The sequence below is a fragment of the Vidua macroura genome, chromosome 21, assembly GCF_024509145.1.
Source record: "Vidua macroura isolate BioBank_ID:100142 chromosome 21, ASM2450914v1, whole genome shotgun sequence".
Lineage (NCBI taxonomy): Eukaryota > Metazoa > Chordata > Aves > Passeriformes > Viduidae > Vidua > Vidua macroura.
In genome coordinates, this window is record NC_071591.1 from 3,888,013 (window position 1) to 3,904,157 (window position 16,145).

At 55.3% G+C, this 16,145-nt stretch overlaps 2 protein-coding genes across 3 annotated transcripts; one reads left to right on the forward strand and one right to left on the reverse strand.

Annotated features, from left to right (window-relative positions):
* Nucleotides 1-320: 320 nt before the first annotated feature.
* On the forward strand, nt 321-5,191 carry SLC2A6 (solute carrier family 2 member 6). The gene is made up of 10 exons (XM_053996483.1): nt 321-421; nt 936-1,098; nt 1,411-1,617; nt 2,230-2,329; nt 2,879-3,090; nt 3,216-3,368; nt 3,656-3,764; nt 4,005-4,178; nt 4,452-4,597; nt 4,683-5,191. Exons 1-10 carry the CDS (start codon nt 321-323, stop codon nt 4,836-4,838), a joined length of 1,521 nt encoding a protein of 506 aa, XP_053852458.1. The 3' UTR covers nt 4,839-5,191.
* A 4,323-nt stretch (nt 5,192-9,514) lies between these two features.
* On the reverse strand, nt 9,515-16,069 carry CACFD1 (calcium channel flower domain containing 1). 2 transcript variants are annotated; one of them, XM_053996700.1, is made up of 5 exons: nt 15,719-16,069; nt 11,083-11,155; nt 10,541-10,666; nt 10,327-10,434; nt 9,515-9,939 (listed from the first exon to the last, which is right to left on the reverse strand). In XM_053996700.1, the coding sequence occupies exons 1-5, from the start codon at nt 15,843-15,845 to the stop codon at nt 9,846-9,848; spliced, it is 528 nt and encodes a 175-aa protein (XP_053852675.1). In that variant the 5' UTR covers nt 15,846-16,069; the 3' UTR covers nt 9,515-9,845. The 2 variants fall into 2 exon arrangements, with proteins under 2 accessions (XP_053852675.1, XP_053852674.1); XM_053996699.1 differs by lacking the exon at nt 15,719-16,069 and having other exon boundaries at nt 11,083-11,581.
* Nucleotides 16,070-16,145: the final 76 nt, after the last annotated feature.

Genomic DNA, 16,145 nt, shown 5'->3' on the forward strand with positions numbered 1-16,145 from the left:
GCTGGTGAACACAGCTCTGTGAGGACCATCCCTGCAAGTGTCACTGCAGGGGGAGGGTTTGGTGTCCGTGGGGCTGGGCAGGGTGAAGACTGCAGGACGCCTCTGTCACCATCGCAGTCACCCCGTGGCTCTCCTCCTGCTGGTTTTCCACCCCCCCACCCAGTTTCCTGCTGAGGGGCAGCCGGGTGTAAGCCCACGAGGCACAGATTTCTCTGATTAGGCAACGCCAGGCAGCCTCTCCCCTTTCGCTTTCAGCTGCCTCTTCTTCCCCTTCCCCTGGGCAGCCCCAGCATCCGCCCCGGGCGCAGCAGCGCACGGCCATGGAGCACAGGGACCGCGAGCCCCTCGTCAGGAAAACGAGCTCCTCGTACCGCACCTTCCCCGAGAGCACTGCCCGGAGGCTCGACAAGGAGTACCTGAGGTGAGGAGCAGGCTGGGGCCGCAGGGTGGGCAGAGGTTGGGCTGTGCCCCCCATCCCGAGGGCAGTGGGATGGGGGGAGCTGGGGGAAGAGCTGTTCCATATTCCTGCCATTGCTGAGCTGCTTTGAGACGGGATCTCATCCTGCCCAAGGTGGCTGGATGAGCCCACTTGGAAACCTGATGGCTTTGTGTGACTCCTATGGGGGCAAGAAGTCCTGCTGGGGGCCACGGGGGCTTTGAAAGAACCTTTTCCCTGCTCTGCTGGGATGAACCGGCTGCCGCTGGGTCTGTGGGGCCACCCAGCTCCAGCTTCTGCTTTTGTTGCTTTGTTGAACCCCCTGAAAACTGCCTGGCACAGAGAGAAGCACTAGCACAGAGAAACCCCACCAGCGCAGAGCCATTCCCCAGGAAAATCCCTCCGTGGGTGCCACCAGAGCCTCGGCAAAGGCTGGGGGAAGCAGGTTTAAGTTTCTGCTGGCACCCAACACGTGCGTGTCTCTCCGTGCCTCCCTCAGGAGCCTCCACAACAAGCGGCTCTACCTGGCTGTGTTTGCCGCTGTCCTGGGCAACTTCAGCTTCGGCTTCGCCCTGGTTTATCCCTCCCCCGTCATCCCTGCCCTGGAGGCTCATCCCAGCCCTGCGCTGAGGCTGGACCAGCACACAGCGCCCTGGTTCGGGGTAAGGAGCGGGGTTATCCCTGCCAGGCTGCGGGCAGAGCCGGGCTCACACAGCGCCCTGGTTCGGGGTAAGGAGCGGGGTTATCCGTGCCAGGCTGCGGGCAGAGCCGGGGGATGCCAGGCTCACACAGTGCCCTGGTTCGGGGTAAGGAGCGGGGTTATCCCTGCCAGGCTGCGGGCAGAGTGGGCAGAGCCGGGCTCACACAGTGCCCTGGTTCGGGGTAAGGAGCTGGGGGGCAGGATGGGGGCAGAGCCGGGGGATGCCCGGGAGGATGCCAGGCTCACACAGCCCCTCTCTCTGCATGCCCCGCAGTCGGTGTTCACGCTGGGAGCGGCGGCGGGCGGGCTCAGCACGATGCTGCTCAACGACTGCCTGGGCCGCAAGCTGAGCATCATGTTCTCGGCTCTGCCCTCGGCGCTGGGATACGCGCTGCTGGCCGGAGCCCAGGGCCTCTGGATGCTGCTGCTGGGCCGGGTGCTGACGGGCTATGCCGGCGGAGTGACCTCTGCCTCCATCCCGGTAATGTGCCAGGGGAATGCAGGGCAGCAGGTGCTGAGGCCGGGCTGGGGGTGGAAGGGCAGGAGGTGCTGTGGTACCCTGGATGAGCTGGGGGATGATGCTGGGGCACCTCGCTGCTTTCCGGAGGCATCAGCAGAGCCCCAGGGCTGTGTCTGGGCGAGCGGGGATGGGGAGGATGCAGCAGGTCAGCACCAGGGCTGGGGAGGGTGTGCCCGCTGTTGGTGCTGGACTTCCTCGCCTGCAGGAAAGACAAGGCAGGTCCTCGGCCCCTGCTCCTCCCAGCAGTTATTTCCTCCCAAACACCACGCTCGTGTTTCACACAGAGGGGAAGGCAGGAGTTGAGTAACAGCAGGGCACCTCTTTCCAGTAACGGAGGCACTGGAGCACTTCTCGCACACAGCGGGGAGGAGGGAAGTGGTGCTGCCGGCCAGGCTGTCCTCTCCTCTGGCCAGATGCAGCTGGACCCATCAGCTCCCCACCCTGAGAGGGCAATTCCCCAGCAATTTGTGTTTCCTCTAGTCACAGGGTGTGAGTTTGAGGTGACAGAGGGCAGGAGCAGCGGGTGACAAGGGGATGGTGCAGCTCCGTGAAGTGTGTGTTGTCCCTGTCCAGGTTTACATCTCGGAGATCTCCCACCCGGGGGTCAGGGGGATGCTGGGTGCCTGTCCCCAGATCATGGCAGTGCTGGGCTCCCTCGTCCTGTACGCTCTGGGCAAGTATCTCCGTGGTGTCCCAGTGTCCAGGGCAACACTGTGGGGAGGGAGAGCTTAAAATAAACAACCTTCTCAGCAGGTGAGGGTTTGTTGCCCTCATACCCACCACCACAGCTGTGCTGGACAGGGGGGCTGGACAGGGTCATTCATGCCCCGTGCCCTGGTGTGTGTGCTCTGAGGGATGAATCCATATGGAGCCCACATGGACCTGTGGCCATCGCTGTGCCCGCAGACCCAGGTCCTGATGAGGTTTTGCCAGGGCTCAAGGGCAGCACACAAAGATATCCCTGTGCATCACCTGCCAGCACATGCCCTGGCTGCAGCAGGATCTTGCTGGATACTCCCAGATTTGCTGGCATTTCCCCATATCATACTGCTGGAAATGCTGCTGTGATAAGAGAGAATACATTCAAAATATATTTTTTTTTTAAATTATGACTATTTTTCCTGATGGGTTTATTAAATGAAATCATTGGGGTGCCCAGGTGAAGGCAAGGCCAGGACACCCATTCCTGAGTGTTTTTCCCCTAACTGTGCTGCTCTGGCAGGGCTGGTCCTGGACTGGCGCTGGCTGGCCGTGGCCGGGGAGGTGCCAGTGCTTGCCATGGTCCTCCTGCTCTGCTTCATGCCCAACTCGCCCCGGTTCCTGCTCTCCCAGGGCAAGGAGGAGGAGGCTCTGGGCTCCCTGTGCTGGCTGCGGGGTGAGGACACAGATTATGGCCGGGAGTACGAGCAGATCAAGGACAGCCTGAGGAAGCAGGTGAGGAAGCTCAGCACAGGGAAATGTAACATGAAAACCGCAAAATCCATCCCCTGAGCAACTCCTGAGCCACCCTCTGGATGCCAGATGGTTTCCAGAGGTGTTTCTGCATTTGTCCCCTCCAGAGCCGTCGGGTTTCCTGTGCTGAGCTCAAGGACCCCTTCCTTTACAAGCCCATCCTGATCGCGGGGGGAATGAGGTTCCTGCAGCAGCTCTCGGGGGTCACCTGCATCCTTGTGTACCTGCAGCCAATATTCAAGAGAACATCTGTCATCCTGGTGAGCCCTGGGCTTCAGCTCCTGCTCGGGCTGCCTGGGCCTTCACTGAGGGTTGCCCAATGCTCCCACTTCCCTACAGACATAAAACCCTTTTTTAAAGGACCTGCCTTGCAAAAGGCTGAGGGAGGATGGGGAGCAGGACTGGCCCCACTGTGTCCCTGCTCCTCCTCTGAGTGCAGGCTCATCATCTCCAGTTTCCTACTGGGAGAACAGCCTTGGCCAAGTCATCAGCAGCTGTAGGCAGCTGCCCCTTCCCCCAGCTCAGCTTCCCCACTGGTTTTTTGCAGAAAGCAGAGTACGATGCAGCTCTGGTTGGCCTGGTGCGTCTGTCCGCGGTGGCCATTGCTGCTGTGTCCATGGACAAAGCTGGGAGGAAGATTCTCCTGTTTGTATCAGGTATGGCTCTCTCCACTTCTCCCACTGTCTTCCCAAGGGAAGCTCTTATTGGGGGATTTTCAGGAGCTCTGCGAGTGTGCAGGAGTGGGAACTTCAGCCCTACAGGGCTCAGGAAGGGAGGCAGGGAAGTCTCTTTCCCTTGGTGGTGGTTCAGCTCCTCAGCAGGGGCATTCCCAGGAGCTTGGCGTGGAGAGGATCACTCACCCATCATTCTCACTGTGCTGCTGCCTCTCTCCACAGCTGGTGTGATGTTGGTCTCCAACCTGACCATGGGGCTCTACATCCACTTTGTGCCAGCTTCTCACAACGGCACCGTGGCCAACACCACCCTGGTGAGCTCTGCCAACCTCCCTGCTGAGCCAACAAACTACATCACCCTCATCCCTCTCCTGGGAACCATGTTCTTCATCATGGGTAGGTGCAGAGAGCACAGGACTGGCCACCAGCCAGGGGAGGGTGTTTCTCATCCAAGGCAGAGTGATGTGGAGCAAGGAGATTGGGTTTGGAGGTGGAAGGGAGGCAGATGTCCCTGGAAGAGCAAGAAAGGTGGCATCTGAAGTCACTTTGAGGAATGACACGAATGGGAGGGATAATGATTGCTGTGGTTGCAGGGCAGGATTGCTCAGGGCTCTTCTGCTCTCCTCAGTGACCTTCAAAGCCTGGCCCCCTTGCCCTCCTCCCCTGCAGGTTACGCCATGGGCTGGGGCCCCATCACTTGGCTGCTGATGTCGGAGATCCTCCCTCTCAAAGCCCGTGGGGTCGCCTCGGGCCTCTGTGTGGTCGTGAGCTGGCTGACAGCCTTCACCCTGACCCAGTTCTTCCTCCCAGTCGTGGTGGGTACTGCCCAGGGGGTGTCAGCAGCCCCTCCTCAGCCCCCCTCTGCACCAGCTCACAGCTGCTTTCTGCCCCGCTTTCCAGAACGCCTTTGGCCTCGATGTGCCCTTCCTGTTCTTCGCTGTCATCAGTGCTGGGAACATCTTATTCACAGGCTGCTGTGTCCCTGAAACCAAAGGCAGGTCCCTGGAGCAGATCGAGGCCTTTTTCAGGACTGGCCGGAGGTCATTCCTGAGGTAGGAGCTGTCCTTGCCCAGGCTGAGGGCAAAGCAAACTTGTGCTGCTGGAAGTGGAGGCTGGAGCTCCATGTGGGAGAGGAAGGGGCACCAATGATCATCTTGCTCTGGCTGTAGAAGTTGCCAGCTGGAACTTTACCTTCTCCTCCTGTCACACAACACTACCTGTCAACCCTTGGGATGGGAGCAGGTCACCAGCAGGGACAGGCTGGAGATAAAGGTGTCCTGGAAGAATAACAGTGTGGACAGGAGACCATGGTTGCCCTTTGCTCAGCAGCCCGAGGGCTTGGCTGGAGCTGAGTTTACAGCTGGAGCTGTTCTGGCAAAAGCTCATCATGTAGCTGCAAGAATAAAACAGTTTTGCCTCCAACTGCAAGACATTGCCTTGATTTGCAGAGAAGGGAGGGATGGGAGAGGCAGAGCAGGACTGTGGCAAGGGGACCACAGCAGCCTGCAGCTCCCCAGAGGAGTCTCAGGCACTCAAGGACTGTGAAAGAGGCAGAGCCAGACCTTTTGTATAAAAAAACTGCCACGTTTTATTGCTCTAAAAACACACATTACACTAGAAGCCTAATGAATAAGACCAAATACAGTTCACAAAGAAAACCCAGGACAAAAGAATGGGAACAGACAAACATCCAGCTGTAGTGCAAGTGATTCCCTGTGGGAAAGACACAGTGAGTACTGACAACACTTTGTGCTGGGGTGGGGTTTGACCCACAAAGAGGGAGGTGGATGTGCCTCCACCTCTATTACTTTGAGATTTCAACTGCATAGTTAGTAGCAAACCAGTCTTACCCCTTTCCTGTGTGTGCTGCAAGACTAAGAACCTTTCATAATTATTTTTTAGAGCTAACCCGAGGTAAAACATGGCTGCAGGAGGTGGTTATGGCTGTGAGGAACAAATGGCCTTGCTCAGTCCAACCTGACTCCTCCCAAAAGGGCAGAAGCACAAAGGCTGAGCTGGGACATGATGTGCCCAAGCATTTGTCCAAGCTCCTGAAATGCACTTGGCAGCCTGAGGGCTGTTCCTGGGACATTCAGCCTGCTGTCCCGAGGAAGCAGGGGGTAAAACAGCGTGTTTGAGCCAGCCCTCCAGATGTGCCAGCTGCCATTCTGATCTCCTGCAGCAGGAGATGAGAAATCACCTAAGAGAAGATGTGCTTTATCACAGCATTAATTTAAAACAGCCTAGGACAGAGGGAAAGTGGTGGGCCAAAATAAAAAAACACAGAAAACATTCAGTATTAAACCTACCCTTTGCTGCTGAGACCCTTTTCCAGAAAGATGTTCAGCCCTGGCTTGAACACAACTTTTTCTAAGCATGGCCTGGCTACAAGAGGTCTCAAGAGCCTCTGGTTTCCACTGACTTTCTGAAGATCAGGATTTCTGGCAGCCCTGTGCTCGAGCATTCTCTTTCTCACATGGCTATGGACCAGGTCTTGATATCTTCACTTCAGTGAAACCCTTCCCTGAAGACAGTGGATGTTTTTTCCTGAGGAAAAAATGACAGAGATGAATTGAGCTTCCCAGGGCTCAGCCTAAGGAGGAAATGCCCCACTAGGAAACGAGGTTGGACTCTTCAGCTCCTGAGAGAACCTCACTGGAGGAGCATTTTCTGAGTGACCTCCTTCCTTCAGCACAGCGAGTCCCAGGGCTTTTGCTACAAGGTTTGGAGTGTGAGAAATCACAGTGGCCCTTTCCAGAGGTAGAATGGTGTTTTTATTCACTGCACACACAGAGAATCAATGGGTGCTGCAGAAGCAGCTCCTGCCCAGAGCAGCGAGCTCTGCCCTGCTCTTCACGCCCCGTGGGCAGCCCCAGGGGACACGGAGCTGCCACGCACGAGTGGCAGAGGCGTGGAAGAGTGGCACAGTGCATAAATGCAGCCCTGGTGACTGGTGTGTGACAGGCCACTGCTCCCCAGAGCTCCTTCCGCTCTTGGTGCCAACAGCTCACTGTGCTCAGCGTGTCACCCCTCCCTGAGCCCTCACATCATCTCCTTTCCAAGGCCTGGAGAGCAGACCGTGCCCCACAGAGCCCCTGTGGATCAGCCATCCGGCCTGGATGCCCTCAGCAGGGCTTGGGTTGAGCCTGTGAAACCTCCAGAGCAGGGTTTGAACTTCATTTGTCCTTGCACAGCTCCAAGCACCCCGAGGGTGCTTCTAAACACAACTAACAACCACCATGCACTGGCATTTAACTACTGTGATGCTACTCTACTCTAAAGCTCCTTCCTGTCTCCACCAAACGGGCCCACATGGAGGTGAGACCATCCACTGACTGTCACTACAGCTCCTACAAGCCACAGATGCTATCACAAGCCTGTCTGCAATGCTGGCAGCATCTGGCTTGGTTCCAGCTGCATCAGACAGCCAAAATTCTCAAGGGTTCCCACTCCAGACAGGCCCCTGCAGGAGTCACCACCCTTGGAGCATGGATCTGAGACACCTCCAGTGGTGACAGGCACAGACACTTCAAGCACTGTGGCCAAAGGTTGCAGCTCAGCTCTTTCAGGGGAGTCCCTGAGGCCCATTTTCAGCTCGGGGCTGAGCTTTGCTGCCCGCTCCTGATGGCAGATTGATGCAGATTTCCCCCTTGCCTCTGCCCCAGGGTCAGACCCTGCTGCCACAAAACACTGTGACAGCACTGCTGGGACTTCTGCCTCGGTGCCAAGGGAGCAGAGTGGACCCTGCAGGTGCCCTGGAGCAGAACCCACCTGCCCCAGCCCCAGGGACCATTGCAGGAGGAGAGGCAGATGAGGGTCCCACCCTGCAAGTCTCAGTCCTTGAGCTCTGCTTTGCCTTTGGCCTCCTGACACTAAAGCTACTGCAGAACTACTCACAGAGCAAAGCTGCCACTACCAGAGACATCGACATGCATCAGTGTGCAACATTCCTCTACTAAACACTACAGAACTCCCCACACCCCCCTGAAATCAAAGCACGTGCCCATTCCTGAGGCAGCACCAGCACCCAGAGGTTGTTCCCACATTCATCCATCCCTGCAGGCAGCAGGAGGCTGTGGGCCAATGGCCCCTGCATTACATCCAGCACCAGGGATCAGCCAAGGGCTGGGGGCTCCAAACCAGCACAGCTTTGAGGGAAAAAAGCTGCCTTGATGGAAAAAATCCAGGCTGGTGGTGCCTGCTCTGCGTCCCAGACAAGGGGTGTTGGAGCAACCCCAGCTGAAAGGTGGGGGGAAAGGGGCTTTGCACAAAAAGGGTGCCCAAATCCAGAGGCAGGGGCCTCTGGAAATCCTGACTGGTGGGAATCCTGACAGCTCCTGAGGAAGAAGCAGCAGCTCACAGGAGCTGGCAGCTTGAGGAAGGGCAGGGCCTAAGGAGAGTTTTCAGCATGGACAGACTCCTCTGACAGACAGCACTGGCCTCCAGCAGCGTTTCTCAGAGCACAGCACAACCCCTCTGTACCCAAGGATTCAAACAGGGACACAGAGCGCTAGTGGCTGTCCCAATCCAGCAGTTACAGCCCAATTTTCCTCCCTTTTCTCTCCCAGAAGAGGGGGAAAACACAGTTTGTCAAGCTTGTGGCCCAGAACAAGACAAAGGGGTCAAAGGACAGCACAGGTTTTTTGAAGAGTCTGAGAAATACTCTGAAGGCTGAAATGGGATTCTGCAGCAGCCAGGGTTCTCCCTGTTCTCAGAGACCCCTGGTGAAATGAGGCTGCCCTGTGAAGGACAGGAAACAGAGCACTCCCTTCTCCTATATCCAGAGAAAATGAGTCCCATCAAAGTACTTAAATAACTAGAAAAAAATTATTCCCCTTTTTCCTAATCAAAACAAAAAGCAACCATATAAAATCAAATAAATTAAAATCCCCGTGACAAACTGGGATGAGAAGAGGGGGATCTGGACTTAGTGAGCAGTTTTGTACTGCATGGTACAAAGCAAACAGAAAGTACAATGTGAAAACCACAAAAAGAGCCTGGAATAGCAAAGTAAAACATCCCAGCTGTCCACACTGAAATGGTGCAGCCTCCTCTCTGTTTGCACAGGGAAGTTGTGCCACCTTCCCATACAAAGCCAGCTCAGGATTGATGTAAAAAACCACAATCCCAAAGACAAAGGCTGTACCAGGCAAGCAGAGCAGGTCCCTCCACAGAGGGATGCAGGAGAAGAGTCCCAGGCTCACAAGGCAGGAATGCTCCTGCACATCAGTGACCCTCACACCAGCAAAAAATCCCACTTGGCTCAAGAAACAACATCCTTTTCAGCTGTGGTACAGCAAATATTGTTCCCTTCTGCCCCAGTAAAAGAGTGAAGCTTAAGAAAAGTGCCCTTATTAAGACAAAGTAATTAATTCTCATAATTCAAGTAAATGGCAGTCACTGCCTGCAGCTGTATCCAGAGGAAGCAGGGACTGTGCTTTGGAGGTCCCAGGACCTGCCCAGCAGCTCTGGCAGCTCCCCTGCAGAGATGGATTTTATCTTTAGATGGGTTTTTTTTCTGGAAATCCTTTCCTGTGCAGTGATGCCTCCAGTGCTTGGTCCCATAATTAAAATAGTGGAAGAAGACCAAGCTTAAGCACCAGGGGGTTTTGCAAACCCTGGGTTAGATGTTGTACCTGGGAAGGGCCATCCCAGGGAGTGTTCCTAAACACGTGGAACCTGCACTGGCAGGTCCTCTGCCCCTCCTCACCCATCCAGAGGACAGTCCAAAAAAAAAAAAAAAAAAAAAAAGAAAGGCTGGGAAAGCAGCACTCAGAGAGCCAGCACCTCTGCAGCAAAAAGAAAAGAAAATATTAAAAAATAGGAGCACTGTTTGGGTTGAGGGCTGAGGAGAGAAGGAGCGACGTGCTGAGGTCTGGCTGCTGGTGTGAGGAGAGGACAAGAGGACACAGCCTGCCCCAGCCCCTGAGATTTCCAGTTGCTGCAGTGTCCAGGGCAATCGTGGTGCAGCAGGGAGTGGAGAGGACAGAGGGAAGGGCAGAGTGGATTTCCTCATCTTCACCATCTCAGTGTCCAGGAGATGCTACCCCGAGCTCGTGCCCTTCAGAGAGCCTGTCCCTCCAGGCTCCCCGTGAGCTTCTCTTCATCCATCTGCTTCTGCTGCTGGTGGATGCGGGCGTAGGAAATGGCATCTCCCCTGTGGAGAGAAGGGACAGCGTGGGGATGGCAGGGATTGTCCCAGCTGGGGCCTGCCTCTCGTGCCAAGGGATTCCAGGGGTCAAACCACTCTTGCTGGCCCTCTCCACCCCCCAAAGCTGCTCTCTGCCCCAGAGCTGGGCCCATCCACCCAACAGCTGCAGAAAGAAGAGCGGGACCCTCAGAACTCCCAAAACTCAGAGCTTCAGCAGCCCCCGAGACCTTCCCTCCCAGGGCTCTGAGGCGAGGGAGATTTTCCCTGGCCGCGTTCACACCTCAGCACGGTTCAGGCAAGAGGAAAGCAGAGCCTCAGGGAGGCAGATGAGGCAAGGCCTGGAGCTCCATCTCCCCCTTCCCTGCCCTCCACGAGCAGCTGGACCTCTCTTACTTCTTTCCAAGGGCCGACAGGCCGTAGAGCACCCCGGTGGCGAAGGCGATGGCGTTGCCCAAGAGCGTGGTGAGCGTCAGGCTGAGCATGACGGGGAACACGGCCATCCTGGAAGACAGGGGCGGCCCTCAGAGCAGGGCCCCGCTGCCCGCGGGATGCGGGGATGTTCTTTCCCCGGGATGTGCCCACCATCAGCCCCCAGGAGCATCCTCACCCGCAGTAGAAAGCTGCTTTCTGCCAGGCCCGCAGCCTGTCGGCCCTGGCGGCCACGGCGTTGGCGAACTCGATGAACTGGCAGCAGAAAGGGGCCTCGCACAGGAACAGGACGAAGGCGTTGAGCCTCCAGAGAGAGCAAACCAGGGTTAATCCTGCTTTTAGTCACCAGAGTGGGCGTCAGCAATGCCCCCCAGGCCCACAGAGAGCTGACATTCCACGCTCTGTGCAGGTGGAGGGAATGGCGAGGCTGAGCCTTGCTCTGCTCTCCCCACTTCTTGATAATTTCCAAATTTCCAAGCCCTGCTGCCCCAGACTTATTTTGGACAAGGGTATCTCAGTATTTACCTAAGAATGCATGAAGAAATAATATAAACAGAATAAACCTAGCATCTCAACCTGCCTGATGGAGCAAGATCTGGCAGTTCCCAGAGCATGAAGGATGTTTCACTCCCATCCACTGCCCAAGCTTTGCCCCCCTCCGTGGGGTGTGGTTAACAATACCTCCCTCCCAGCAGGAAAATGGAAAGAAACCCTGCTCACATCATCCACACGCCGGCTGCGATGTTCAGGGGGTTGATGGTGACACAGTTCCAGAGACCAGCAAAGGCACAGGCTGGAAAGAAAGAGGATTTCAGTGACCACCATGACCAACTCTGTATGCCCTTGGCCAGCACCTGTGGGCACTGCAGGGCAGCACAGGATGATGGGTGGAAAGGTCTGGTGGCCCAAAAGGAGCCTGGAATGCAGAAAAGAGCCCTCCTCTGGTATCCTTTTGCTCCGAGTGCTGTTCCAACAATTATTTCCCTTGTGTAGAACAACATTTTGTTCCACATGGAGTCCAGGACGTGCACCTGGATTTTATGTGCCAAGGTAGACAAGCAGTGCCAGCAGGTTCCACCTCTGAGCAGCACAGGGCAAGTTCAGCAGAAACATGACTTGCACAGAGGAAAATAATAAATACAGCAGAGGTGAACCCAGCCTCTGACTCACTGCTGGTCCTGTGCAGCTTCACCAGAAATGGGCAGAGTTTGGGTCTCTGCTGATACCAAAGGAAGTGAATAAAGCCCAAAATAACCCCAGTGCTCCTGGCTCTGTAACTCGGGGAGAGGAACCAGGCAGCAGTGACCAAGCTGAGCTGCATCCACCTCCCTGCTGCCTCATTAAACTTGCAGAGTGTTCCCGGCACCTGATACGGCCCCTTCCCTCTGCCAGGGCCAGAGCTGGCACCGGGAACTCGAGCCCGAGGAGACCCGCTCAGCAAACAACATCACACTGCAAAACTCCAGCTAAAATGGATTCTAGAGCCTTTAAAGGCTGTCTTGGGGATGATGGAGAGCAGCAGAGTCCCTCTCCGAGGATGAGACCAGCCCTGGATAGAGGATTTTGGGTGTCTGCTGAGGGGATCCCTGAGCAGAGCTGCTGTGAGCAGCCCTGACCTTCAAAAGCCTGGCACATGCTTGCAAGGTTTCCTTTAAGCAGTCACTGCTGAATCCTCAAAGTTCCTTTAAAAATAGTTGTTTACCAGGCTGGGAAGCAGAATTACAGGCAATGACAGGACAGATTGAAGGTCATCCCATGAGCAAATGACCTCCTGGTCTTAGGAAATACCAAAAAACATTATTTTTTAACACTTCCTAGAACTAAGTCCACAGGACGCAAAATCTTTTGGAGAATCCTGTAAGAACAAGATCAGCTAGCAAAGGGGATATTCCAGAGGATGTGCTAATATCCATGCTCCAAGGGCACTTCTCACCCCACCATCCCACAGGTTCCGGTGTCAGTGTCCCCACACTGCAGGGGAAACTGAGGCACGGGGGTGGGATGATCTGTTCAGGTGCAAACAGCTGGAGAGGAGCAATGGCAAGCAGGATTCCTGGGAGCTGTGGGCAGCATGGAGAGCAGGGCCCAAACCAGGGGGCTCTAATTCCCTGTGACCACCAAATCCTTGGATGCTGATGGAAAAGGAGCTCGGGGGAAGCACCCCAGGTTCGTGGCATTTGTTGTCCCCCAGGAAATGACATTCCTGACAATAATGCTGAGTCACTTTCTGGCACTTTATAATTAGCAGAGCAGCAAAACCTCTCAGCTATCCCCAAAACACAGCCAGGGCTGGGGCAGGACCCTGCCTTGCTGAGCAGCATAGCAGAGCACAGAGCTCCAGGCAGTTCCCAGCAGGTCTCCACCACACAACAAACCAAGGGAAGCAGAATGTTCTTTTCCAAGCTAGTTGTTGTGTGGTTTTTTGTTGGTTTGTTTTGTTTTGTTTTTTTGTGTTTTTTTTTGTTTGTTTGTTTTTTGTTTGGCTTTTTTTTTTTCCTAATCAAACCAACCAGGGGTTGTTTTGCCAAGTTCCTGGTTTGGTTTTGTCCCCAAACACTCCAAAACAACCCTGCAGCACAGTGTCCCTGCAGCAGTCCTGGCTCAGCAACCAGCCTGGTTGCCAGAGGACTAATGACCCAGGAAGCAGAGCTGAGCAAGCCCCGCGTCAGCAGGAGCAGCAGGAAAGGAGTCAAAGGTTTAGGATCACAGGAGCATTGCCCCCAGAGCTGCTGCCAACAGCCACAGAACAACTTGGTGACCTTGGGTCTCCTTTGCAGAGCTGCTTGTCCCACACAGCCTGGTACATCCTTGTCCTGCCGGGGCAGGAGCTGATCCCACCCCTGCCCAGCCAAAGATTTCTTTTTAAAATATTTTCTTTTGGAACAGAGGCCTCACAACAGGGTTGAAACACAGATAATGCTCCGTGGCACGTAAGCTATGGGAGACAGACAGTTCTGCCATTTGTTTAACTGCTGTCCCATCTCGAATCCCTGAGGAAGCACAAATAACTGGGAGCTAAAATGAGGGGGGAAGGACACCCTTCCTACAAAGGCTCTATTCATTTCCAGCAGCTGGTCACTGTCCTCAACACAAGCCTATTTTTGCTCCTAGAGTGTTTTACAAAAGCCACAGACTCTCCTCGTCCCATTACAAACAGGAACACAAGGAGAGAAGGGACTTGGCCAAGGTCACCAAGCCAGCGTGTGCAGGAGCCAGAAAGGGATCCTGAACCTTGTCTGTCTGGTTCTTGCTCCAGCCCTTGGATTTTTCTGGCTGAAGCAAGCTGTGGCTGCAGGTGTTTGCATGTGGCAGATGTTGTCTGCTGGTCTCACCTCCACTAACGAAGTTTCTCTTCCTTTCTGAGGGAATTTTTCCTTCTGTAAGAAATATTCCAGCCCTGTAGCAGCATTACAATCCAGTTGCTCACAATCCTTATAAATTAGTTCTGTTCTTTCACAGCGAGCTCTGAGAACAACAGCAAACTCCAGCCTTGCTGGTTTACTCATCACCTCTTCTCCAAACCATCCACCTTCAACAAAGTGGTGCTGAACAAGCAGCATTTTGAAGAGGTAGCATGGGGCACTGGTTGTTTTTTCCACAATCCCCCTTTTCCCTGTTCATAAGGAGATTTTGTGCCTCTTTCTCTGCCTGATAAAGAGACAGTCAAGGCTCCAGAGCCAGCTGTCGCTCCCCAGATCTTTGGCAAACCCTGTAAAGAACCTGGCTCTTCTTCCAAAAACTTCTCCCAGACTCACCCAAAGACATAAAACTCTCATCTTTCCTGTAAAAACAAGCCACGAGGTCGCAGAGCCGTGAACAAAAGGTTGGGAAAATAATCCAAGTATAATTCAGCTGCTTTGAAACACAAAGACAGAGAGGGAAAAAGAAGAAATTTGCACTTTCAAACCACTCAGGAGCTGCTGTAGCACGAGGCTGGCAGTGCCACCAGCACGACCCACCAGCTCTTCACCCTCCATCCACATCACCCCAAGCTCTGCATGGGATAAAACTGCAGGAAAAGTGCTGAGGCTCCTGCTACAGCCACAGCCCGTGGGAAAGAAGCTGCTCCTCTGAACCCCCACCTGGGACCTGCTCCACAGACACTTCCCAGCTGGTTCTCCTGGCTGCTGGCCGGGCCAGGAGCGCGGGGGCCTCCGGCAGGGCACGGCGAGGCCGGGGTGTTCAGAGCAGTCCCACCAAATCCTGTCACACCTCCAGAATTTCAGCACCTAGCACATGGAAGGGTGAGAGCAGCACATGTTTTACCAGCCCGGCCAAAAAGGGCTTTCAGGAGCCTGCCCGGTGATACCACAGGGTGCAAATGTCAGCTCCAAAAACATCGTAGGGTTGTGCAGCCCAGCCCCAAGGCAAAAAGCAGGCATGGGAAGAGAGTGATCAGACACAAAGCTCCAGCTGATGGAATAAATCAGGGCTGATTGCACTGGCTGAGAAACCTTCTTGTTTAACATGAAGTCGTGGACCTGAAGCAGAAGAAATTCTCCATCCTGTGCTCTGCAGGAGATCAGACTAAGCGGTCATAACAGTCCCTCCTGCTTTTAAGAGCTATTAATCTCTCCACAGAATGTAGCAAAACAGCACTCCAGGACAGGCTGATTTCTGGCAAAGTTGCTGAGACTCTTTCCCTGGGAAAATTTTTTTCAGCAGCAGGTAATTCTGAGCTCAGCCAACTCACTCTGCGTCTGCAGCTCCGTTCTCTGTGTCCCACCAAACCCCTTAAAAGCACACAGCACAAACCAAAACCATTCTTCACCTTCAGTAAAACCCACGGGAAGGCCTTCTGCAATCAGCAACGGGAGCAATGGGAAACATGCTCTGACAGTCAGGATGGAGGGAAAAAAACCAAGTTGTAGGAACATATAAGCACCCAAAAGTCAAATAGGATAAACCAAACCCTGTGTGGCCACTCCTCCAGCCCTGACCTGACCCCTGTGAGCCTGGTGCTCATAGTAAAACCATCTAATTTGCCTGCCAGGCACCAGGGCTCAGCTGCTGCTCCCATCAGTGCCAGGGAGTGCCATAGCCAAGAAGAACCTCGGGGATTTGCAGATTGCCCCGTGACGTCCCCGCTGCCGGGTGCCAAAGTTCAGCAGGCTCGGTGAGCACAGAGCACATCCCTCGTGGGCAGCTGAACCCACCCTGCTCCAGGCACAGCCACTGCTCTCCCTTCTGCCCCAAACACAGCAAACCAGCCCCCAGAGCTGGCACCAACCCATCACCCCAAAACCCCTTCGTGGCACAGCCCCCGTGCGCCAACGTGACCCCCACAAAGGTGGCAGGACCCCGACAGGAGCTCTGTCATGCAGGAGGGGGCACGCAGAGGGGAGGGGATACTCACACATGCCCCCGATGACCCCGGCAATCCTGCAGAGCCACCTGTACCACCAGGTCATGCCCTCATCGGCGGCCGCTGGCTCGGGGGCTGCTGCTGCTGCTGCTGGGAACTGCTCATCCTGCGAGCTCATCTCCCCCGGCTGCCGGGGCCTCAGCGCCCTGCTGCCCACCTGAGCCCCCAGGTGTCACCCCCTCCTCCAGCCAGCCCAGGGGACAGCCCCTAAAGCCAGGCCTGGGCCCGTCCCCGTGTCCCCATGCAGGGCCTGGCCCCCCAGGGCTGACAATGGAGGGTGTCTGGCTGCAGAGCGGTGATGCCAGCGGGCCTGGAGCTGCTCCACGGCTGCCTCGAGCTGCATTGTGGGTCCCCCCCGGCAGCAGGCAGGGCTTTGGCTTTGATGTCACTCGCATTAAAAGGCTGTGGGCAGAGCTCT

Coding starts and splice junctions, on each gene's coding strand:
- CACFD1 (XM_053996699.1), bottom strand. CDS start 11,375: ATGTGGAACAAAATGTTGTTCTACACAAGGGAAATAATTGTTGGAACA. Junction 10,667..11,082: donor GCAGCCGGCGTGTGGATGAT/GTGAGCAGGGTT, acceptor CTCTCTCTGGAG/GCTCAACGCCTTCGTCCTGT. Junction 9,940..10,326: donor CTGTCGGCCCTTGGAAAGAA/GTAAGAGAGGTC, acceptor TTCTCTCCACAG/GGGAGATGCCATTTCCTACG.
- SLC2A6 (XM_053996483.1), top strand. CDS start 321: ATGGAGCACAGGGACCGCGAGCCCCTCGTCAGGAAAACGAGCTCCTCG. Junction 1,099..1,410: donor ACACAGCGCCCTGGTTCGGG/GTAAGGAGCGGG, acceptor CATGCCCCGCAG/TCGGTGTTCACGCTGGGAGC. Junction 4,179..4,451: donor AACCATGTTCTTCATCATGG/GTAGGTGCAGAG, acceptor CCTCCCCTGCAG/GTTACGCCATGGGCTGGGGC.